Source organism: Zychaea mexicana (assembly GCF_025766255.1).
Source record: "Zychaea mexicana strain RSA 1403 chromosome Unknown BDB00scaffold_22, whole genome shotgun sequence".
In the NCBI taxonomy this organism is placed as follows: Eukaryota; Fungi; Mucoromycota; class Mucoromycetes; order Mucorales; family Lichtheimiaceae; genus Zychaea; species Zychaea mexicana.
In genome coordinates this window covers 466,782-490,538 of record NW_026516685.1, presented here as the reverse complement: position 1 = coordinate 490,538, position 23,757 = coordinate 466,782, and the positions used below count along the sequence as shown (strand labels likewise).

The following is a 23,757-nucleotide window of genomic DNA, read 5'->3' as shown; positions in this document are numbered from 1 at the left end:
CATTACGACGCCGTCTATATATAGGATATCCGTCACCATTGACCCTGGTCTCGTTGGAAAATGGCTTTGGATATCGTTGTTGGCACTGACCGTTCAACATACACACTGCATCAGGTTTGTCACGACTACAGGGGCCATGGATCATGCAACTTGTCACTGTACGATATAATTGAGGCTGGGTCACAGGATCAGGCAGCTCCGCACATACAAATCGATCATAATCATTGGGTGTGTGTGGGCGCTCGCTTTCATCCAGGATCAAAAGAATGTGAACGTGTGGCAACCCTCGTTTTTGGAATTCAACAGTCGCCATGTACCCAGCAACACGGCCGAAAATGCTCGAGTCGTTAATGTGATGAAGCAGCTCATCGAGTTTCATTTTAAAGACACGGGTGCACAAATCAGGTCGATCATAAGCGTGCTGGCCAGGCTCCAGCTCGGAAGTAATCTTGGGCCATTTGGGGTTGCATGTGAAGGTGATGAAGAGAGTTGGATTACCCCGTTGACGAATGATAGCAAGGCCGTTTTGAAGCATCTGCTTCATATAGCGTGGACCACCTGTAAAGGATGACGGCAAAATAATCGACCTTCCGATTTGACGTGCGTTTACATTGTCGACAACACCGCTGTACACCTCAGCACGAATCTCGCGTTGGTGCGTCAGGATATACTGTAGGCGTGATGTCTCAATGCGTGCATAATTGTCGACTATGAGCTGCTGGAATAGTCGACCGAAATGATGGTTGTAGGTCTGATGCTCTCCGTCCCGAACCATTAGCATATATGCACAATAATCCAAAAGGGTAACTGAAACGTTGTTGCCGTCATGAGAGTCGCATCGCAATCCAAGGTACCATCCGTTATCGCCGTGTGGGAACATGAGGACGTAATGGAGGGGCATATATGATGCGTGTAGAGAGCTAATTTGCTGCAGGCCGCGCTCACGATCATGGATAACGATATCATGAGGTTGTGCCGTGCCATCTACGCTGTCTTCGACAACCATAGCTGCAACCTCCGGGTGAGCCTGCACATCATATCGTCGACCCATTTCACGCGCAGCGCGGATAACCACCTGGATAGTGCCTACGGGTTGATTACGGTATGCATCTGCTGCAGCAATGAGTGTACGTGCGAACGCGTTATGGCGCTGCATAACTGCCTGAATCGTGTTGATGATATCATTGTTTAATCCCGTGAACATTGTGCTGCGTCGAGTTGTTTGCTCTTGGGTATCGCAAAAGTAAATTTGAGCGAAATTAGCGCGTGTTGGATTGTCGGCTCTAAGTGGCCCGAGACAGTGATACATGGTGCCATTGATCCGAAAAGTTGAAACACCATTTCGTCCACTCGCCAAGTTGGGATCGTGATTGGCGCGAATGGATGCGAAAGCAAACATGCTGTTATAGGCTCGGATATTGGTGTGGAAATTGGTGGCAATAGGGTCGGATGAATCGTGATTAGTGATAAGTGATAACAGCTCTTGTGGTGGTGCGCGAGGGAGGGGTAAGCGTATCTTGCCAGAAGTACAGCAAATACCAAAGCGAGGGTTGGATACAGACGATGCAACTAAGCGCTCATCAATCCACATTTTAGCGTGACAAAAAGAGCATTCGACATTCATAGACTCGAAGATATGACGACGATAGTAGTTGTTGTTAGGCGTAAAGCAAATATTGGAGCCAAATACATTTTGAGGTACAAAAGGCACCCTGCATGCAATCTGGTATTGGGCACCATGTTCAGAGGTGACATTGCGTGAATTGAACGGGCAATTAGCGTGCGAAGAACGTCTATGGTCCGGCGATCCGCAGCTGGCACATCGGCGTGCAGGAACAGGAGGAACTTCAAAAGCTGTTGGAAGATTTACCACGCCGTCATCAGCATTGTCATGCTCAAGTATATCATCTGACATTGTCTCCTCTGCAGTTGTAGTGACAGTTAAAATGTCGTCATCAAACGTTTCCAAAGTTTCTAAATATGTCTAGTATTAATAGTAGATCTAAAAAACATGGACAGGTATAATAATAAGTATACCTTCCACCATGTTATCAAGACTATCTGGACATTCAGAATCAGAAGGGTTATTATGGGTAGTAGAGCCACAGCCAGAACAGCGGATAGGGTCAATATTCTAAACGAAAAGTGTTTGGCAACCACACAAAAGGTATAGCTCATAAGTACACAAAAAGCAGCTGAAGCTAAAGCAATTATACATCATTTTCAAAAGACAGTACGTTATTATCATCATTTTCCTCAATTCTGCGTCGAACATTACGCTCATTCAGCGGACAACCGTGGAAACTTCTTCGAGAATGGGTGGTAGACCCGCAAATGCAAGTTCGAATGGGCATTTCCGTCTGGTTTTACAGAAGTGAATTAGTACTTATACGACGAACGTTTTTGCGATCTGCAGGTGAAGCCAATTATGCCCGAGATTTTTGCTCGTCTTGGTAAATGGCGGGTAACACAACGCAACACACCTCTTCCTGATGATCTCCTTGAGAACTCATAGCTTAGCAAAATAATTGGAGATTGACAACAAATTTTTAAGTTTGAACGTGACAGTAACGCGACAAAGAGAGCGGACCCTTCAAAAGTTATGCTTAAAATGGCAACGATTTCCCAATTGGGTTGATTATCTTTTAGATTATCTAAGTACCAACTTATTTTTAATAGAAGATAAACTGGTCCCTCCGCTTCGCTTCCGGATGATGTGAGCCCCTCCGCTTCGCTGCGTGTCAGCATCTGTCCTCCAGGGACCAGTTTACTGGGGCTCTGCCCCAGACCCCGGGTGGGGGCAATGCCCCCTACCACCCCCCTTTTACCTTCAAACAATGCTGAAAATTTGTTCTGCTTGACAGGAGTGAGAATGGTGTTTTTTATAATTTTGGCCTTGAAGTCATTGTCGTCACTGCACTAAAAATGCCTAAAGGCAATACCTCTTTCAGATTAAGATTATGTAGCTGATTACTGTGTCAGTTACTCGAGTTAATGCACTCCGAACTCTCAGACGATTCATGTCCAATACCCGGGCAATCCTCGCAACTGAACAGATCGTGTTCAGTTTCTTCGTAAAATTTACAGGTCAGAATCTTAGAGGTGGGTATTGGACAATTGTTGAGGTGGAAATTCTGGGACATCATGAAAGGTGTGATTGTTGCACCCTAAACCTAGGCCGTTGTGTTCGCTCTATCATACTTACTAAAAATGTGATTGTTACACCCTAAAATAAGCACGCTTTGTTCGCTCTACCTACTAAAGATGTGACCGTACACCCTAAACAAAGCTCGCTTTGCTCGCCCTACTTACTTACCAAAGCAAAGGCCCGAAATTCTATTATTTGTTACGATCTAGATGCTTTTGCTAATATGACATTGATATTTATATTTGCAGGACGTTCCCTCCCACTGACCCTCCCATTAGGGCGCTGCCCCGCTCTAAACCCGAAGCTGTAAAAGGTGGGGCAGCGACAGCAGGAGAAGTTGGTGGAGGCGAACTGTTGATGATAGGTGCAGGTGATGGTGGCGAGGTAGTAGCTATAGGAAGTGTAGGAGGAGGATTGTCAGTAATCTTCAGCGAAAATTGCATTATCACCAAAAAATTAGTAAGTACACAGTACCGCAGTTGATAGGGTTAAGTGGGCATTCTCTATGATTACGCCTACTGCCTACGATGGGTGCTCGAGCCACAGATACAAAACGTAGGCGCAAAAGTTTTTACAAAAACGAACTATCTGTAGCTTTGTAAGCAAACAGCTGCAGCAGTAATATTCAAATACACATGGTTAAAATATGCGTTGCCTATTCTACGGAAACACTGCGAGAATGCACTGGACATGGCTCATTGCGATCCGAGCCACAGTGACAGGCATGATCGGTCGACTGCTTTGTCGAGAAATGTGCAGAAAAAAAATAGTTAGTAAATTTGTAGCTCATCTAGAGCAGTCTGTCAGAATCCCGGCTAACGGTGGAAAATGCTCAACGATTTTTACAGAAAGACCTCAAATGTCGTTGATGGCAGATGAAATCAAGTAGCACACCTCTTCGGAACTCATATTGAGAAATGCAATGTGGTAATAGTCTAGGAAGACGGCACAAAGTTGAAGTTTACCCAAGTCTCTCAGGAACGTGTAACGTTAAAAAAGCATGGCCGTTACAAAGTGAAATTTCCAAATCTGGATTTTACGCTGGGATTGAAATCGTAAGCACCCTTCCCTATTTAATAGAAGATGATGATTTTTATCATAATAATGATGATTTTTAAACCAACCAAATGTAAAGCAAATGTAAAGCAAATATGACACGATTTTGAACCGATACATTAAAGAGTCTGATGCCTTAGTAAAGGCTAATGTATTGTTGTGGAGCATAGTCGTCTATATATCACAAGTTTTCTAGTCTGTTGTTCCGTGGATTTCGGTCATATGGGCAAGTAAGCCAAAGACGAGAGACGCTCGTATTTTCGTATTAAAGTGGTGAACGGCTTCTAAATCTCGTCATATGTGCTTTTTGCAGCAGTAACATTAACGGGTAAAGAGTATCGAGAATGCGTCGCAGAACATCTTGTTGCTGTCCTGAGCGTACAATCGCTCCTCATTAAACATTTGGTTATAAGGCCCTGTCTACTACACTTGCTATGTGTATCGCTTTCTCAATTATCGATTGCATTAAGGATAAATGTGTACCAGAGCTAGCCAAGTCCATTTCCCAAAAGTATCATCACCAACTGTCGCCATCGACAGCCTGATCACCGCATTTTTTAAGTATTGTTACAAGTCAAATCTGTGAGAAACCCTCATGTACATACGTCGAGAAAGAAGCCCGTAGCAATTAATTGATATATTGAGCACCAGCAAGCTTACTACATACTAAAAATAGCTTAAGTAAAACCATTTTACTTGTCTGGGTAGGTATCATAGTATCAACGGTACATAACTTGTATATGTTGTCGGTATAAGTGGAATTATCTTATAATTGTACAAGATAATTTCGTTAAGGATAAAATGTTCTACAAATTCAACGAATTAAACAAAGAATACATACCCTGAACGGTATACCATCATCATCATTATCCGCGACTCACTATCATCTGATGCTGAGTCGCATGAATAAGGTTCTGTTACCCTTTTTTGAACCAGTTTATTCTTCAATAATGCCGTACTTTCTCGTCGCGCCCTTGCAGTGCTTCTGGAGAACTGCGTATGGATGCTCTTACGCGCAAAAACACGTTTGTTGATGAAAGGATGTGCTGGCTTTCCTTTTAAAACTACCATTTTTGGATATGTGAAACCACTTCTCAACCCACTTTTTCTGGCTTAGCGAAGCATATCGGGAGTTGCATAGCACCCTTCCGGGTTGGCGACCTTTTATTTGACAACTTCTTCCTTTTTTTGGCTCCCTTAATTTACAACGATAGAAAATGGTCGCCTCGACTTCATTAGACGTTGTTCCCGACGATCCTACAGCATACAAAACCAAAGAATATTGGGAAGAACGATATCAAAAGTGAGTACTGTTTTTTCTTCTTGATTGGCCCCACACACACTCTCTCTCGTTATATAATTATTGACATTGGGAACTTTTGATTGTGCAATTTTTTATCTCTACCGATGGGTGACGACGACGACAAAACAGCGAGACTTCCGAGACAACATTCGATTGGTTCAAGACCTACGATGAATTAAAACCGTTACTACGAGAATTTATTCCCAACCAAGACGCTTCTATCCTTATGCTCGGATGCGGTAACTCAAGTATGTCAACCAGAGAGAAAGGAAAAGAGTGACACTCAAGAGTGACATATCCGCAATATTTTCGATGCTGACCGCCACACCTTTTCTTATGATATAGCACTGGGAGAGGACATGTATAAAGACGGTTACAAGAACATTACGAACATTGATTATTCCAAGACGGTCATTGATATTATGAAGGCGCGCTGCGAGGATATGCCAGAAATGAAATGTAATGTTGACAGAGGAAAAGACTTGGGAAATCAACGGGTAGATGCCAATGTTGAGGATGTATATACACACAGACTCTGATTGCTGGGCTGCTGCATATATATTAATAAATTAGGGCTCGAAATGGATATCCGCGATCTCAAATTCCCTAATGAATCATTCGATGTTGTCATCGATAAAGGTATTTATGTACACATTTATATATCAGTGAGGAGAAGATATTGCTCGTCCTTTGTATTTAAATGTAACAATAGGTACCATGGATGCTCTCATGTGTGATCGTGGTGATGTATGGGATCCATCCGAGGAATTGATAGCAGAAGTCAAGGCGGAAGTGGATGAGGTAGTGCGCGTCACTAAACTGGGTGGTATGTTCCTGTACATCACATTCGGCCAACCACACTTCCGAAGGCGCCATCTGCAAAGAGATTGTTGGGAAATCAACATCAAAACATTGGGAGAAGCGTTCCATTACTTCTTTTATACCATGAAAAAAGAAAAGTCCACACACTAACTTATACATGTAAACTGGTTAATTTCTTAAAAAAGATAATGATAATAAATTCAAGAGACAAAAGTCATAACAGACAATATCAATGTACACGCATGCAGTATGTGAAATAGAACTGCGAATCATTCATTTGTAACCTAGTAACCAAAAATCTAGCAAACAGCAGTAACCTGGTAACGAGTAACCTGGTAACCCGAAATAGAAATTCATAGATATGAATCTACGGTCATAAGCATCGCCTCCCCACCATTATGCTATCTAGAAAGTATTGTCGGCATTATTTGGAGTGCCTTTTTCACTAATGCAACGTTAAAACGAACTGCTTTGTGAAGGAAAAGAGCCGGCCTATAAGCAGTGGGGGTTACATGAGAATATTTGATTGGATGGGGATCCTGTACCTCGAATATGTTGGGTGATGCAGCACAGCACACACATAACACGTACCCACTTCCCACGAGAAAAATGATTTTGAAGAGAGAATCGCATGCTTTTTTTTTCTCACCTTTCTTTCTCTCTCCTTTTTTTTTGCTTTCTTCCTTCTGTTGAGCTTTTTAACATGATCAACCGTCCAAACCGCGTTATCCAACAGCAAAAGTATTTCCAAGCACCTTCCCAGACGCCTCTTTGGTTGAAGGGCCCACGAGACAAGGTTTATGCTATCGTTGCGTTCGGTACCATCGGTTTCGCCTTGACTGGTGCTTTGTATGGAACCGTCAAGTATGTTTGAGCCCTTTTGTTTTAATGTATTTTGACAAGTTCAATATTCTAACCATGATACTCTAATAGGATGGCAAGAGGAGAGAAATAACCAAGCTGTGAGTCGGCCTGCTGCTACTGCTACTACTACTACTATTACAGAGACGCTAGAAAAAAAACCCCTTAACTTGTTGTTTCACAATAAAGTGCGAAATCAGGAGATTCCAAACTTGCCGTGCCCCACCCACTGATATTTTTATCCGTGCTTTTCGTTTGGAAAAAAGAATCTGTCTGAAACAACCACTATAAATCCAGCAGAGAGGAGAAGGAGATAGCATTTTGACCTACATACAATTAAAGGTGCTGTAGGGGAGGAATATTCAGAAGAAGGAAAGATAAACCTTTGTGAAATAATCGATCGCCGTTCCCTGCTTGCCGGAAGCGTATTGTAATCACCCTTATTAGCTTGTTTCCTTCATATATGCCTTCAAAAGCAACAACACGCCAAAAGCACTTTGTTTTGGCATTTACAGAAAACGGCGACTCAGAGCGAGCGCGCATTTACAATTGGCGCGTATGCTTCCGTTGACATAATTATTGCATATGGGATATTTAGCCGTGTATCAGCTGCCTAAGTAAGCGTTGGCTATACTCACTCACACACGTTTTTACTTTAGTAAACCATTCGCAGAACCTGAAAAATACGCCTTACATATAATTATCCTGAAGAGCTTTGCTACTGATAAGCAATAGTATCAGAAACTCTTTGTTTTTATGCAACAGCGACAAGCAGTAAGTTGCTCACATATGGAAAAAGAAGTCAAAGTACCAAGTAATAGATATCTTGTCTTGACGTAACGTCGGTCGAGGGTATGCAATGTTGCAATGAACGATGGCCTAGTGTTTACAAAGTTTCCAACGAAGAGCGGCAGCAGCTTTGACTATGAGGAACGCCACCTGCTGTGCGTCATCTGCGCCCGGATTCCGAGCAGCGGAACCAGCTGAAACATATTTCTCCTTCCTGCTTCATATCCCCGACTGAACAGGTCCTTGTTCGCGACAGTACTTCTCTTTTTCTTTTCATTGAACAGCACACACCACCCTTTTTTTTTTCATTACTCCAATTAAAACAGGTAAATGCCAAGCATTCGACCATTTCTCTGCTTTTAAAAAAACAAAACTGTGAAGAACTTTTGGGAAATCAAGTTGTTTCTCTATAGTAAATTGTGCTCCCTTCCCTCTCTCTCTTCCAAAAAGCTTTGACAGAATGACGACCGTACGACCCTTGAACGAAGATGAAGTCTTCAACGAGATGAAGAAAATGGTAATAGGGGCATTGGACGGCTGCTTTGTGCAAAGTAATTGGCATCTATCGAATAACGAGCAAAAAACTTAACACACACTCGAAACTGTAATTTTTTTTCCTTCTTCTAGGTTGCCTTTATTAAGCAGGAGGCGCTGGAAAAGGCCAGAGAAATCAAAGTCAAAGTAAGTGGGGTTTCCTAGCAACCTATATGCCATCAAGTGCGTAGATAATCCCTTTTTTGATATACTAACTCATGCTTGCGTTCGTGTTTTTTGTATGTAGGCAGATGAAGAATTCAACATCGAAAAGGTAAGAAGGAATACTATAGAGAGAGTGGGAGAGGGGTTGCGTGGCGAGATCCTTGTTGTTTTGAAATGCAATACTTAACATACGCAACAACAACAACATGAAACGTGTAGGCCAAAATTGTACGTCAGGAGTCGCTGAACATCGAAGCTGTCTTTGAACGTAAGATCAAGCAAGCTGAAGTCCAAAAGCGAATGTAAGTCGCCCTTGTTCTCGTTATCTACCTTTTCTGTATTTGCAACTCCTGCTACTATATACCTTCTTTTCCTCCTCTTTTACATACATATAAGAAAGCTCACGCTAAGAAATGTGTATACATCATATCTGACTTGTAGTGCTCAATCGAACCATGTTAATAAGGCTCGTCTCCGAGTCCTTCAAGAGCGTCAGCAGATCTTGGACTCGCTCTTTGAAGATACCCACAACAATATCCAAACCATCTCGAGCGACGAGGAAAGGTACACCGAGCTTATGGAAGGCTTGATCCTTCAGGGTCTTTATACAATGATGGAACCCGACGTCACTATCCGTTGCCGTGAAGCCGATGCCGAGATTGCACAGTTCGTTTCTGAGCGCGCTTCGCAAAAGTTCCAGGAAACTGTCAAGCAACAGTCGAATCTTACTGTTAGTGACGACTATTTGCCCGCTTCTAGGTATAAAGAATAGGGTGACCCAAGTGTTGCTTAGTTGAACTTCTTTTCCCCCTTACTTGTTTCGCTTGTTACTTATTGTGAGAGATATACTCTTTTTTTCTAGTGCTGGCGGTGTCATCCTTTCTGGTCTCCAGGGCAAGATTGTTGTTGATAACACTTTGGAAGCTCGCTTAGAGGTCATCAAGGAAGAGGTAACAAGAAAGAAAAAGATCTAATGCATATGTCTGTTCGTGCGTTTTTTTAACTTATACTGTCCCTTCATTAGATGCTTCCTCAAATTCGTTACACTCTCTTTGGTAACTCGCCCAGCAGAAGATTCTTCGACTAGTTTTTCTTCCTTTTTTTTCTTTGGTTTCATGGATAAAAAAAAAGACCTTGTAACAGCCCTTCCTTTCTTGAGCAGCCTGAACGATATATATTAAAGATTAGCTTGCTCTCGTCCGGGCGAGAAGTGAGAGTACCTTCATCATCAAGTGATATAGCTAATGCGCCCGTGTATGGCGTTTTTTTATGCGTTAGACGGAGTTGGGACTTGGCCGTAAAGTGAGAAATTTCAAAATGTGCAAAGTCGGATTAACATAACCACGCGATATGGGATACCTCCTTGTTTGCAGTTACTAAGCTAGTGTATACGTGATTATAACGAGTGTATGCACATGAAGCAACATACATTAGGCTTAAAGATATGTATTTCCATCCTACAGAGGTCCGATAACCATCACTTCTTTATCACGCCTACAAAGATACTCACTAATTGGATAGGATGTACAAGACAATTGCATCCATATACATAATGGATTGGAAAGATATTACTACCTTTGAACATAGTGCTTCGCCGATTACTATTACCGAGATCAGTTGTTGCTGCTTGTGGGGCTGATCAATAGTCCAATGGCTTTGTTAACGATACAAAGGTTGCCTGCCGTAGTATTTCCTGATGCCACGATGAAGGCGGTCGAACACATAAACAAGAATGATCGCTCCCAAGTACCTCAGCTTGTTAAACGAAAAAGGGTAGTCATTCTTCGTTGATACCGATGGTTCTCTACGCAATTTGGTCCTTGTAAAGTGTACAAAGAAAAAAAAAGGCCAAAAATAGGCGAAGCCAGAATTCATGTCGTTCCTTCTCGAAGGATCTGCGAAGCTTCAGTTCCCATCCGCTTTACGCGCCGAACTTTTTCTATCGTTCTTTTTCTCTTAATCCGATACAACACAACCCCTTTGCAATCCTAATAAAAATGGATCTACTCTACCGCATGCCAACCTCATTACACTGCTCTCATAAGCGCTCGCATTCCCCTTCTTCTTCATTGCAACGACAGATCTTTAAAAAGAAAAAACGGGCTCATGATCTAACCTATCCTGCGTTTCCCGAGCATTTACAACAAGCAATACCAATAGGACACGACAATATAGCACATAATAGTATGGTGTTCTTCTCTTTGATCTAACATAAAATAACAAAGAGGAAAAAGCTAATCAAATCATTTTTTTGGTAGATATCCCAATGAATATACCAAAGCAACAGACGCATAACAGCAGCAGCAGCACAAACGAGGTGATACTAATCAATGACATGGACGCATTCTTAGCCGGAGACGACGTGTACGATCTGGAGGATACAGCGAACTATACACTATTGCATGGTGACAAAAGTCGACACCTAGTGGACGTCAAGTTTAAAGATGGATCGTCGATACCAATGGAACGAAGGGCAGGCGAAAGAAGGTTGAGAATACCAGACTTTGTATTGAATGGGTAAGCTCTTTTCTTCTTCTTTGTTCAAAGTTCAGCCAGACCGTGCTGGGGGAAGAGGGGGAAAAATGTGGAATATATAACTTAGATCTATGCAACCTCTTCGTTGTTGTGTAGTAGCAACACGACAACAGCATCAACGAATCATATTGATGAAGGCAGCAGCAACCGCGCATTAATTCGGTATCAGCCGCCACTCCGGCCAAATAATACAGGGGCAAGCGAAGGAACGCGACAACAGCATCAGGACGAGGAGGTATGTAAAAAACCAAAAGTCATTGCCTAATTGCAAACCATACAACTGACTGATTGAAATTCATATTGCATTTTGCAACACATAGAATGAACGCGGTGATCGGATGATGGAATTGGATAGCAGCAGCAGCTACCACTATCATCACCTGCCACAACCTCATAACAACAGCAACGATAGCGTTAGTAGTAGTAGTAGTCGAGAAGATGAAGACAATGACACCATCATAGCAATGGAAATCGATTAAGCAAAAAGAGAAAGCGCACTCTATACATAATACGCATGAGAAATGTTCGTTGTCCTTGTTCTTACCTCTTGCATAAAAAAACCAACTGCATGCCTCAAACCCGAGCAATTTCAGTATCGACCATGATGCCCAAGCTTCCGAATCCTTGCCCTCCTAAAGCCAATTGTCAAAATACACTCCTTTAAAAGAATTTTCCTTCACCATACAAAGGATGTGTTCTTCTTTCTCTCTCATTCATCTCTTAAACAGGGACGTCCAATAAAGCACGCCCCCCACACATATCCTGCTGCCGGGTCATCATCATTATCATTAGCACAACAGAAACGAGACAATAAGGGAAAAATGTATTGCTTTGATAGTGATGGAACGTATTCACCCATATCACCACTGAAGAAGCGTCCGGTGGGACGACGTAGTTTTGTGCGTCAAATCACACAAGCAAGCATCCTGGCTGGTTTGATGGTGCTTGTATTCATGTTTGGACGCGACTTAATGTGGTCTTCATCCACCAACAGCTATACGATCGATCCTCGTGACATGGATATCGTACAATCTCTATGCAACGCGCAAAACATGACCGGTGGAAATAGTGCCTTTTTGGCAGCAGCAGCAGCAGCAACAGGTGGCGAAAACAACCAGGAAGAAGCTAGGAACAGCAACAACGAGCAAGTGCCATCCTATCTGGCATCATCCGATTTTCAACCAGACACCATGATTGCATCCGAGACGTGGCAGCATTTGCCTATCAAGGGCGCCCTGTATATGCTCGTCAGCAATGAGAATCTACAAGAAGCACGGGCAGCTATGCGTAGTGTTGAGGACCGGTTCAATCACCACTACAAGTACCCCTGGGTCCTTTTGAACAACCAAGACTTTACACCGACATTCCTAAAATACATACGCAAGGCGACTACCGACGCGCCCATTTACTTTGGCAAGATTGATGCACGGGCATGGAGTTATCCCAATTGGATTGATATTCGTTCGGCAGAAGACCATATGGATATCATGTATGCCATGAACGTCTACAGAGGAGGAAGCTTGTCTTTCCGACAATTGCTCAGGTATTTCAAAGAACGGGCCCTACAACCTCTTTAGAAATGATTGTTATTGAAATAGCTCTGATTGGGTTCTCTGTTTCTCTTTAGATATCAGTCCGGTTTATTCGTACATCACCCTCTGTTCCGCGACGTTGATTATATCTGGCGAGTTGAACCTGGATCGGAGGTCACCTGTGATATGGTTGATTATGACCCATTTGCTTATATGAAGAAATACAACAAGACACTTGGTTTGTTTACATTTCAAAATTTTCCCTTTGTGTGAGTGTGTTTTCAACAACAAATAACAAACAAATATGTCATTTTCATTTGATGGGCATAATGTTCTATCACTAGGTTTAACACTGACTATGCGAGAGTCGCATGGAGCCGTTGACAATCTATGGTCTGACACGCGACAGTTTATGGAAGCACGTCCCAAACATGTCTTGCCATACAACGAGACAATCATGTCATGGATTACAGATCAGGGCAAGGCGGATTACAACATGTGTCACTTGTGGTCCAACTTTGAAATCGTCGAGACAAGCTTTTTACGATCCAAGGCATATCAAGACTATTTTGAGTTCCTCGATCGGAAAGGTGGTTTCTTTTATGAGCGGTAAATATCAAGTACAAGAGCTTCTGGGCATTGTTGCTTTTCCAATCCTCCCAAGGTTTTGTGTATTGATGTGTATGTGTATACGTATAGATGGGGAGATAATCCAGTGCGAACGATGGCAGCAGCCATGTTCTTACCACGTAACCGGATACACTTTTTCAATCGAATCGGATACACGCATTCTGTTGCAAGCCATTGCCCCATAAACAAAGAAGATAACATTCGCTGCAGCTGCGACATGTATGAAAGCTTTGGTAAGAGTTATCGTTTGCATTTGTTTAAATTAAACAAACTACCAGCATGTGGCTCATCAGTATCAATAGATTTCCATGCCGATAGTTGTACTGCCGATTTGCTTCGGCTCTTGGATGACCCTGCTCTTCAAGAAATGGTTACATTTGCTGAAAAGCAGCTTCAGGATAGTGAATCATCAGCACCTGCTTTCGATTTAAAGGAAATCAAAAACGAAGAACACGGCACGACGCAGGATGAAACAGAGTCGATGGGCAAAACAATGGATGAATTGACAGATCAAGCGGTCGCCGTAGACTCTGCTGCATTCGTCAACGAAGACTTTATGGCTTTGTTGCAGGATGAAATGCAAAATGAAAACCTTGCTGAGCTGGCCATGGCTCAGACATCTGCTGGTGATAGACTACAGCAATTTGCGGATGAAGAAGAGGAGGATATGATGATGGCATAAAAAAAGAACAAATAATATATTATTGATGATGCCAGTATAATACCAAAAACACTTTAATTACTGTACATACAACAACATATACACGTAGGCAGGCAATCTTAGATTTCACATTTCATGACTTTAAACATACGACGTCAGAAGACATAATGTTAGCGTTGTTGAATGAAACCGGCGAATTTTTTATTTTCTTAGTTCTAGAAATCATTGCTGCCATGGCTCTGCTTCTTTTATGCTCTCCTCTACTTTATAGCAATGACGCGAGAGGTGACTCGAATCGATCTTTCCAACAACACCGAATTGTATGTCATTCAATAGTACAGAGGATAGCAAAAACATATGTGGATATTAAGGAGGAAATGCCCACTAATTTAGGTTACCCAACGATTTGCTTCAACGATTACCTGCCTGCACAACACCACTAGCACGCAAACTTGGGCATCACAGCAGCAGCAACAACAACAACAGCAACGACAGCTCTTCCAACCAACATGTCACTCAGCTTTTATTACGACGCAACGGATTCGAAGACTTGAAAAACTACAGCAAGGCGCTCCATTGCATGCGCCACCACTTGCACGAACTGTCATTACGCGAAAACAACTTTAGCTACATCCCGTTCGAGATACTGTGCCTCACCCAGCTGACGTCGTTGTCATTGGCTAGTAACCGAATCCAAGATATTCCAGAAGGCACATTATGCAGCCTGTCAAACTTGCAATGGCTCTCCTTATCGAACAATTATTTGATCCAACTTCCTAACGATCTTGCCAAATGTCATCGGCTCAAAGGACTTGATATCCACAGTAATGAATTCTCAAGTAAGGCTCCTTTTTTTCGCCCCAGTGGATTTGTTACTCCTAGAAGTTGCAGCTCACTCTGCAACTTTGTTAAGGTATACCACCTGTGATCTTTGAGCTCAAGAACCTTGAAGTTCTGTTGATCCAACGTAACCGCATCAATCAAATTCCGTCCGCTTTTCCAAATAGAGTGCACACGCTCAATCTTGGGTTTAACGCGCTCGATCACGTACCACAGACACTTGTTGATGCATTACCGACAAATTTGTCTCACTTGTACCTATCTGGCAACCCACTGCAGACCTTACCAAAAGACTTTCTTCTACAACCAACACAGCATCAGCAGCAAAAGCAGAGCAGCAATACCAAGACACAACAACAACAACGGCAGCTACAATTAACCAGTCTCGATCTGCACACATGTGGATTGACAGAGATTGCGCCGTCTTTCTTCACTTATCCAGCCGTGCGTCGTCTACAACGTCTCAACCTGGCCATTAACCAACTCAGCGCCATTCCAGACACCTTGGGTCTCTTGACCGAGTTGGAATGGCTGAATCTCAATGATAACCGCCTGTCGACACTGCCAGCTTCTATGGGCGAATTAACCAAGTTGGTGAAACTAGGGCTGGTGCAGAACCAGTTGAAATGTTTGCCACCGCGCTTGTTTAGTCGGATGCAATGTTTGCAAAAAGTCGATATTCGCCGGAATAAATTGGCCTATTTTCCGGCATCCGTGTTGGCACTTGCACCGCTCACTGAAGCTATTGCGGTCGAAGAGGTCGGCGTGCCGCTTGCTGTATTTCATGTCGTTGTGCCGTCACCAGGGGGAGCAGCACAGTCGTACTGTCCACCTTCATGTCCTGTATGGAGCAGCCGCCACCAGCGTACAACTACCAATGAAAACAATGATGGTGATAAGTCCAGAAGCAGCAGCAATAGCGAGGGAGGTGGTGGTGCCCTCCGCACCATGCTGTTTTATGAAAATCCGTCCATGGATCATAGTACTGGTATTCTGTACAGCAACAAGACAATACTGACTCTTGATTATGCTGACACGTTATTGGAACAAGGAGCAGACTTGCATACATCGCTTGATTGGCCACAGACGACAACAACTTGCATGACGAGTAAAACCGAAGTAGCACGTGAGCTACCATCGTGTACTATTACGACCGACGACGATTCCTCATCTTCTGCTGTTTCTTCCCAGGTTCTTTCTCTACGCGAAATTGCTGTCCGTATCCTTCTCGCTACACACAACAAACCACCATCCCCGTTTTCTGGACCTCCTACTGCCGTTTTCTGCTTTGAGCACATGACGGAAAAACACTCTACACCACGTCTGATTGATGCTTTTCCTAAAGAACGACAAGCGTTTCTTGACAAGGTAGCATCACCAAACCTTGTTCCGGAGCATATACGGCAGTATATCCGTCAAGACTCCATGCGTCAATGCGATCACTGTGGTAAATGGTTCAGCGACTCGCCCTTTGAAATCGGGTATATGGCTCGAATGTGTATGGAACGCGTCCGTGTACCAATCCGGTTTAGCATTTGTTCCCGAGCTTGTGCTCTCAACGCGGTTGTACAGCTGCATACTGCGTCAAAGGGATGGCGCACAGTGGCATTGCCTGTGCAACAATTGGAGCATGAGGACATGGCTATTGAGGATACACAAGCGCCAGCATTACAGGAAGAAGTCCAGTTACATGTCACAAATAGAGTAACAGGTAACAATTTTCTTCGTCTGCGTAAAAAAAGATCAAGTGATCAGCTAACATAATCAATTATTTGTTGTTAACCTTTTTTAATTTAAACTTTAAGGATGGAAACAACTTGTTCGTCAAGGTTTCTACCGACTTTTCAAGCCTTTCCAACGATACAGCCATCATCACTACCAGCAACAACAACAACAGCAGCAGCATCACCAGTACAACAATGATAGCGTAGATCCGCCAGCGTTGATCACAGTTACTAGACAACCCATCCATACATCCAATCCGCGAACAACCGCATTCAACCATCTTCCACGAGATGCTATACGATTGGAGCGATTCTGATAGTAGTTTTATTTGAAATAATAAAAGGCCTTATGTAAATCTGATAGTAATGATATAAAGGTTGTCACTTTGTTGCGGAGAAAAGGTGTTAGCAAAGGGAAAAGAAGAAGAGGGGATTATCATAGTTACACAGACATCTTCTTTTTCCTCTTCCTAGAATGCATAATAGTATGTTTGTGTTCTTGGTATAGGAGGAGAAATAAAAAGTGTTGCTTAGCCAGCCCTGCTGACTAGATTACAAGAAGGTAGAAAATATTTAACAGAAAGAAGAAGAGTTATGTTGTTAAAAAGGGGAAGTAGGTGAAAAGGTCGAATAGCGAATGGAGAAGAATTAAGAAAAACTAATATATTATGCTGCTACCGTGTGTTCCTTTACAAGCAATGCCCCTTTTCTAGGCACCAAGTTTCTCATCCTTGGTGTAAGAAACATCATCATGTTGTTCGTGATGAAGTTCTTCAACCTTGTTAGCACCACCGAACAACTTGTCCATCTCTTCGAGAGGGACACCCTTGGTCTCAGGGTAGAAGCGCCATACGAGGAATGCTAGGACAAAGTTGACGCCCATCCATACATAGAATGCATAGAAATCCATGCCGGTGAACATGGGTGGGAACACCTGGGCCATAATCAAGTTGGAAGCGTTTTGGGTGTTGGTACAGATGGAGACGGCCGTACCGCGAACACTCATTGGGAAGATTTCTGAAGTGTAGATCCAGACGGTGGCGCCCCAACCGGGTTTGTAGAAAAAGGTAAACAGGAACATGACCAAACAGAGTGCAGCACCAACGCCGAGCGATTTTGAAATGGATGTGCTGCCATCTTCAGCAATAGTAATGATGTCTGGTGTAGTGATATAGACGGTAGCAGCAATCAAAAGCATAATGCCTTGACCAATGCCGGCGATAATAAGCATCGTCGTACGGCCCATGCGGTCAGACAAGAAGGTGCAGGTCAAGGTGAACAGAATACCGAAGGTGTAGGTTAAGGCGTTGATCAAAAGAACAGTCGAGGCGCTGTCAAACACTCTTTCGTACACTTTGGTCGAGTAGTTGTTCATCATGGATTGACCGGTGATTTGCTGACCAAAGTTGATAATCATGCCGAGAACTGCAAGATTAATTCCGAGTTAGGATTGATCCTTACTTAGTTTTGACAGCTGCAACGAATAACAACAGACGTATGTATCTACTAGTATACAGGAGCTTGGCACTTACTCATCCGTTTACGAATGGTTTTTTCAATCCACAAGTCCTTGAGCGAATTACTGGTATGCTTTTGCTCCCATTCAATGGCAGCTTTGATCTGTAAGAAGTAAAATATATGGGTTAGTACAGCCTAAATAGGTCGAAATACTGTGCCGTACACAGAAGATACAATCACGTACTTCATTGAGTTCTTGATCAACTTGTTCAGGTTCGCGCACACGAGCAATGGCACGTCGAGCCTTTTCTTCTTTTCCTTTTTGAACGAGCCAACGCGGTGATTCAGGACAAAAGAAAATGGCGACGGCACAAGCAAGAGGGATAGCAGCTTGGATCAAAGTGATGGACTTCCACTGCCAGTCGCCTAGCCATGGAGATCGTTGTGTTCCGAGTGCAGAGTATGAGGTGACAAGAGCACCAACAGAGTACCTGTTTTCCAAAAAATGAGAGAGTTGTATGTGTTCATGTGAGTTTCACAAATGTGTTTTCGGTGTAACGTTGTATAAAGAATCAAGAAAAAAGAAAACGTACATCATTTGCCAGAAAGAAAGCATTCGACCGCGGATCTCGGGAGGTGTGATTTCACTCATAAAGACAGGACCAGCTGGCAAGGCAATACCTTGACCGAGACCAAGGACAATTCTTCCACCAATGAATGCTATGTAGCAGAAGAAGCGAATGGATGATTAATCTTACAGGAGAACCATTTTACTAACACAAGCTTTTTATGCTCCTTTTGGCAAATTATAAGAGTCTAATTGTGTGCTGGGACTTACTTTCAACGTTGCTTGAGAATGCTAGTAGAAATAAAAATTAAGTAAGTAATAAGATTTTTGCTACCAGCAAACCATATGGCATACACTAACTTTGAACCAAGGAAGCAACAATGACCACGACACATCCTGTAAATATAGATGCACGACGACCGAGGTAATTTGTGATAAAAGGCGAGATGAAGAGACCAGCAAAAATTGTTGCTGCCATGTAACTGGAAGTGACAGCACCAATCAGATTCTGATCTTCCGGGGCATTATTGTCCAAGTCCATGTCATTCATGAATCGTGGAATACCCTGTAAGTTGTTGAAGACGGCTGCATATTCAAGTATCATTTATGCTCGTTAGTCTATCTGACGCTGACATATCGTTTTATGATTATAACTCACATGCGTCGAATCCATTGATAAACATGCACAGGGATGCAGTTATACCGTAACAGTATGTATGAAACCGTTTCTTGGTCATCAACTGCATTTTCGTTAACTAGTACTGCCTGTTACGGGTGATCGGTCGACTGACAAAGGAAGCAAGAGTAGTAAAAGAAAGAGAAGAGGAAGAAGTCAAAGAAGCTAAAGAAGAAAGAGAAAGAAATGAAAAAGACCAAGGTACTTTTTTTCAGATCCTCTCAATGGTGCGTTTGCTTTTATAACCTTTTTTTTCCTTGTGTGTGCAAAAAAAAAGAAAGAGAGTTCGTTGTAATACGTTTTCTTTTGGCTTGCGGCCGATTACTTGCAAATCAGAAAGTGGTTCACATTACTCGTTTATTCACCCGAAATACAGACTCGATCCTGTTCTCTTTAATCGGCTTAATAAAGTTCTTTTTACTTGCATTGGTGCACCACACAGCACCCCATGGGGAAAAGACGCGGACGGACATTATGGGGAAATGTCCAAATACTTCCTATTGTCCGACTTATTCGCCCGACCATAATCATCAGCATCATCATCATCATTAGCAGCAGCAGCAGCAGCACACTCACGTAGCATTTATGATTAGTTGCTGCATGAATTATAACCTCTTTTCCGTCACCGGTCCGGGGTATATTGCCTTTCTTTTCACCTTTCTCTCTTTATTTTCGCTTTCTTTTTTCCCTGAGAAAGTCGCTATCTCTACTGCAACATTACTTCTCCTGACTCTTTTATACAGTAGCGAAGTATGACTACCAGTAACTACAGCAACCCTATTATTTCGGGATTCAACCCAGATCCTTCTATTTGTCGTGTTGGTAACGACTTCTACCTGGTGACTAGCACCTTCCAGTTTTTCCCGGGCGTACCCATCTACCATTCGCAAGACCTGGCGAATTGGACTCAGATTGGTAATTGTTTTTAGAGTAGTAGCTTGTAGTAGTGTGTCTTTACTGAAATACAACAATCAACACATATCGTACAATGGAAAAATTAAAAGGCAACGTCTTGAGCCGCCCGGAACAACTCGCGGATCTTGACAAGACGCTCGTAAATGGCGGTATTTGGGCACCGACAATTCGGTACCATAAAGGCACCTATTACATGATCACCACCATGGTATTCACCGACAAACCTCACTTGGACTTTTCTCGTTGGCGTAATTTCTTTGTGACAGCCACGAATCCTGCTGGACCATGGTCTGATCCTGTCTTTTTCGATTATCCTGGCTACGACCCGTCGTTCACCTTTGATGATGAGAACGATGGTCAGGTCTATGTCCAAGGCTCGTTTTACCATCGTATTCGTAAAGAGATTTCGCAAAGTAAGATTGATGTCAAGACCGGCGAAACTGATCCCCCGCATCGCATTTGGTCAGGCACCGGCGAAAAGGCGCCAGAAGCACCCCACATTCTTTACAAGAATGGATGGTACTACTTGATTATTGCAGAAGGTACAGTTTGCTTTTTCTGACAAGAACTACTATCACCATTATGTTTTCTTGTTGTAGTCCATATACACACATAGAACATCTAAATAATGAATTATTTAACTGGAACGCAACCACAAACATACACACACACTAGCGTACAGTAATTGTTTTGATTATGGGAATAACCACTCAATTGTTTTACATACTTAACTTTATAGGTGGTACAGAGCTTGGTCATCGTGTCACAATGGCTCGGTCCAGAAATATCGACGCGGATGAACAAGACTGGGAAGCATGTCCAACAAATCCAATAATTACACATTTTGATCTGCCAGACGAGCTAGTGCAGTGTGTAGGCCACGCGGATCTGTTTCAGAATACAGATGGTCAGTGGCACATGGTCTTGCTGGCATCAAGAGCTTACGACTGCGACCATTTTCCCATGGGCCGCGAAACATTTTTGGTACCTGTCAATTGGGATGGCGACTGGCCAATGGTTCAGAGACCGATCAAGGCAGTTTCTGCGGATTCCTTTGCCAAAAGTACTGATCTGTGTCCATTTGGAGCTGTTTCTCAAGACGGCGGTGATGATAGCAGCAGCAGCAGCAAGAACAACTACCAATGGGCTTTGAACTGGCTTTGGCTGCGTCTACCGGACAAATCAAAGTATCACTTAATCGACACGACTCAATGCGTTCTCACTGGATCAGCTGCTCTGCTCGATGATCCAAAAATTTCTCCCACTCTCGTTGGCCTGCGCCAAGGCCACGTCAAATGTCGAGTCACAGTTGAGTTGAGCAACATTCAACGTGATAGCGCAACGGCTGGTTTGACGGCGTATCTAGATTGCCACCATTATCACGCCATGGCTGTAAAGCATACTACTGACGGTCATCTCAGATTGAATCACATTAAAGCAGCAGCATTGTCTTCCGCTCCTTCTAACACAGCAACAACAACGACAGCAGCAGGTGATGAAGATGGTGGTGTTACTCTGCCTTCAGCCAGCAGCGACGACAAGGTTACATTAGCCATCGAAACGAACGAAACCGAATTCTATTTCGAGTACAAGCAAGAAGCAAAGGGAAAATGGCACCGTTTGGCCACAGTGAGCAGCAAGGAGCTGTCCACCGGATTTACAGGTAACACAACGCATACGCAGCCCAAAAAAAAACAACAGCAGCAATAAGTAAATGTAGAAAAGGATAATAATCGTGGACAATAGGAGTAATTTTCGGCCTTTTTGTTACTGGTGACGGGAGCGCTCAGTATGGAAACTTCAACTATCAGGTGCTTTGATTTATTTTGGTGTGCGAAAAAAGAGTCATTACTGAGTAGACTGGCGCTGCTATCTTCTTCTTGATGTTAGTATAGCTTAGTACAATTTTATAATAAAATAAGAAGCACAAAGGGTATATTGCCTATATATGTCTATCGAGCTTCCTGATCCGGAAATGGCATGTGAAAAGCAACTTGAGGTGCCACGCTTTTGTGGTTATGAAATTGCAAAAGGAATGGTGTCCATGGGAAAAAGTTAGACCCAGTTTTCTTGTTGCAACTTGTAGCAGCAGAACTATGTAACAGCCGCAATAGCGTGCTGCTTCTGCTGCAAACTGGCGTAGGAGAAATAGAAAACGGCCGAGCCGACCTACTGGCTTGACATGCTATTCATGCTTACGACGCCTTTTTTATTTTAAGCCATACCCCCGAAATATCATCAATACTCTCACACACACATACCTAGTCGCGAATCAGCACGCTTCTCTCGGGCCAATTTTTGATCTTGCCCGCCGCTACAGCTTAATTGCCGCCGCATAGTTGTTGCCATCCTGTATCGTCGTAGTCAAGGGTCATACAGTATTTTAATTCGGCGAATTGAAACTGTCCTAATAACACGTCTTCTTAAACCATTGACCATACTCCATTCCCCACGTCATTCCAAACTTGATAAGCAAAACAAAAGAACGCGCTGCTCCGTATTGTTTTTATGTTTTTGATCCGAGATCAGATATGCTAAATTATGTATCCAAACAGTAGCTTTACTATGCAAAACGGAAAAGAAAAATGTTTAGGTTGTCATCTCTTCTCATTTCCGTCGTGATATTTTGCTTCTTAATCTCACTTGACATTTCGATGTGACCCGCGTATAATATCTGTCGCGATACCTACTTATCGACTTAGTGTTGCGCCAAGGCTTTTTTATACAAAGCGGTGTTGTTGCCATTGTACTGGGCTCCGTCCATACTGTCGGTGATAACACCGCGTTCGCCTGATCTATCGCAAAGTAAAAAAAGCAGATAGCGCTGGTCAAGTACTCGTCAATGGTGCAAACTTTATTCCATATGTTGTTTGCAAGCGCCTTTTTTAGTCTTGTGCAGCTCAGACAGTTTGCGGCAGCCAGGAAAGTCAGGGGCACATGCACTGAAAGTACAGCGAGTTTAGGAAGCGAGACGCGGTTGAGCTTTTCTCGGTTATAGCTCGTGTTTTTCTATCTCGTCCAAGTTTTTCCACTGCTGTTGCTTTGTTGTTATTGCGGTTCTTGTCCCTTTTTTTATGTGCTTCGTGGACAAAGTTTGCTTGTTCACCGACCTTGCATTGGTGATGATATCGTAGCAGTCATCTCCTAATAGCATTTTTACACTAATCGAAGCACCCGGTGCTCTTAATCAAGGTTGCCCAGATCATACATTTTTTGGTGCCTAAATAATTAGGAAGAAGTTTTTAAAAAGTCATGTTAAGTATCCGACGACGAACCATTTGCGCGAGATACTCAACAAGCGTTGGCTATTACATGATACAAGAAAAAATGAGCAACTGGTGCACTATGAATATCTCATATATACAAAAGTACAAGTACACATAGTGATAATGCGATTATGAATACCTTTCCTAAGTTAAGCGGGTATGTAAGAGTGATTCTACATAAAGCCGTCATAAAAAAACGTACAGTATTGTGCTGGCCTTACTGGCGCCGCAGCAACATCCGTGATGTTTAAGGCTCTGTTGCTGATGCAGAATA

At 43.0% G+C, this 23,757-nt stretch overlaps 9 protein-coding genes across 9 annotated transcripts; 8 read left to right on the top strand and 1 right to left on the bottom strand.

The window, feature by feature from the left end:
* Positions 1 to 5,087: 5,087 nt before the first annotated feature.
* BDB00DRAFT_260646 (S-adenosyl-L-methionine-dependent methyltransferase) lies at positions 5,088 to 6,658 on the top strand. Its single transcript, XM_053116695.1, has 5 exons — positions 5,088 to 5,507; positions 5,637 to 5,755; positions 5,853 to 5,966; positions 6,081 to 6,146; positions 6,220 to 6,658. The coding sequence occupies exons 1-5, from the start codon at positions 5,422 to 5,424 to the stop codon at positions 6,477 to 6,479; spliced, it is 645 nt and encodes a 214-aa protein (XP_052981542.1). The 5' UTR covers positions 5,088 to 5,421; the 3' UTR covers positions 6,480 to 6,658.
* A 298-nt stretch (positions 6,659 to 6,956) lies between these two features.
* On the top strand, positions 6,957 to 7,285 carry BDB00DRAFT_815420 (uncharacterized protein). The gene has a single exon (XM_053122905.1). The coding sequence runs from the start codon at positions 6,961 to 6,963 to the stop codon at positions 7,201 to 7,203; it is 243 nt and encodes an 80-aa protein (XP_052981541.1). The 5' UTR covers positions 6,957 to 6,960; the 3' UTR covers positions 7,204 to 7,285.
* A 1,154-nt stretch (positions 7,286 to 8,439) lies between these two features.
* BDB00DRAFT_760492 (ATP synthase subunit) lies at positions 8,440 to 9,765 on the top strand (the record flags this gene model as incomplete). Its single annotated transcript, XM_053119216.1, has 6 exons — positions 8,440 to 8,496; positions 8,761 to 8,787; positions 8,898 to 8,980; positions 9,120 to 9,437; positions 9,541 to 9,628; positions 9,703 to 9,765. 6 exons carry the CDS (start codon positions 8,440 to 8,442, stop codon positions 9,763 to 9,765), a joined length of 636 nt encoding a protein of 211 aa, XP_052981540.1.
* A 783-nt stretch (positions 9,766 to 10,548) lies between these two features.
* Positions 10,549 to 11,863, top strand: BDB00DRAFT_260413 (uncharacterized protein). Its single transcript, XM_053116694.1, has 4 exons — positions 10,549 to 10,862; positions 10,937 to 11,195; positions 11,310 to 11,448; positions 11,534 to 11,863. Exons 1-4 carry the CDS (start codon positions 10,676 to 10,678, stop codon positions 11,690 to 11,692), a joined length of 744 nt encoding a protein of 247 aa, XP_052981539.1. The 5' UTR covers positions 10,549 to 10,675; the 3' UTR covers positions 11,693 to 11,863.
* Positions 11,864 to 12,403: 540 nt separating this feature from the next.
* Positions 12,404 to 14,057, top strand: BDB00DRAFT_786600 (glycolipid 2-alpha-mannosyltransferase-domain-containing protein; the record flags this gene model as incomplete). Its single annotated transcript, XM_053120626.1, has 4 exons — positions 12,404 to 12,756; positions 12,841 to 12,983; positions 13,090 to 13,354; positions 13,694 to 14,057. 4 exons carry the CDS (start codon positions 12,404 to 12,406, stop codon positions 14,055 to 14,057), a joined length of 1,125 nt encoding a protein of 374 aa, XP_052981538.1.
* A 252-nt stretch (positions 14,058 to 14,309) lies between these two features.
* On the top strand, positions 14,310 to 16,917 carry BDB00DRAFT_870717 (uncharacterized protein; the record flags this gene model as incomplete). The annotated part of the gene is made up of 4 exons (XM_053126741.1): positions 14,310 to 14,356; positions 14,430 to 14,875; positions 14,950 to 16,587; positions 16,682 to 16,917. 4 exons carry the CDS (start codon positions 14,310 to 14,312, stop codon positions 16,915 to 16,917), a joined length of 2,367 nt encoding a protein of 788 aa, XP_052981537.1.
* Positions 16,918 to 16,974: 57 nt separating this feature from the next.
* On the bottom strand, positions 16,975 to 19,619 carry BDB00DRAFT_260667 (sugar transporter). Its single transcript, XM_053116696.1, has 7 exons — positions 19,285 to 19,619; positions 18,987 to 19,211; positions 18,897 to 18,917; positions 18,652 to 18,778; positions 18,303 to 18,549; positions 18,133 to 18,220; positions 16,975 to 18,025 (listed from the first exon to the last, which is right to left on the bottom strand). Exons 1-7 carry the CDS (start codon positions 19,370 to 19,372, stop codon positions 17,310 to 17,312), a joined length of 1,512 nt encoding a protein of 503 aa, XP_052981536.1. The 5' UTR covers positions 19,373 to 19,619; the 3' UTR covers positions 16,975 to 17,309.
* A 118-nt stretch (positions 19,620 to 19,737) lies between these two features.
* Positions 19,738 to 20,216, top strand: BDB00DRAFT_973357 (uncharacterized protein). The gene has a single exon (XM_053129883.1). The coding sequence runs from the start codon at positions 19,888 to 19,890 to the stop codon at positions 20,056 to 20,058; it is 171 nt and encodes a 56-aa protein (XP_052981535.1). The 5' UTR covers positions 19,738 to 19,887; the 3' UTR covers positions 20,059 to 20,216.
* BDB00DRAFT_954744 (glycosyl hydrolase) lies at positions 19,738 to 22,083 on the top strand. The gene is made up of 4 exons (XM_053129642.1): positions 19,738 to 20,217; positions 20,307 to 20,759; positions 20,957 to 21,880; positions 21,964 to 22,083. The coding sequence occupies exons 1-4, from the start codon at positions 20,055 to 20,057 to the stop codon at positions 22,035 to 22,037; spliced, it is 1,614 nt and encodes a 537-aa protein (XP_052981534.1). The 5' UTR covers positions 19,738 to 20,054; the 3' UTR covers positions 22,038 to 22,083.
* Positions 22,084 to 23,757: the final 1,674 nt, after the last annotated feature.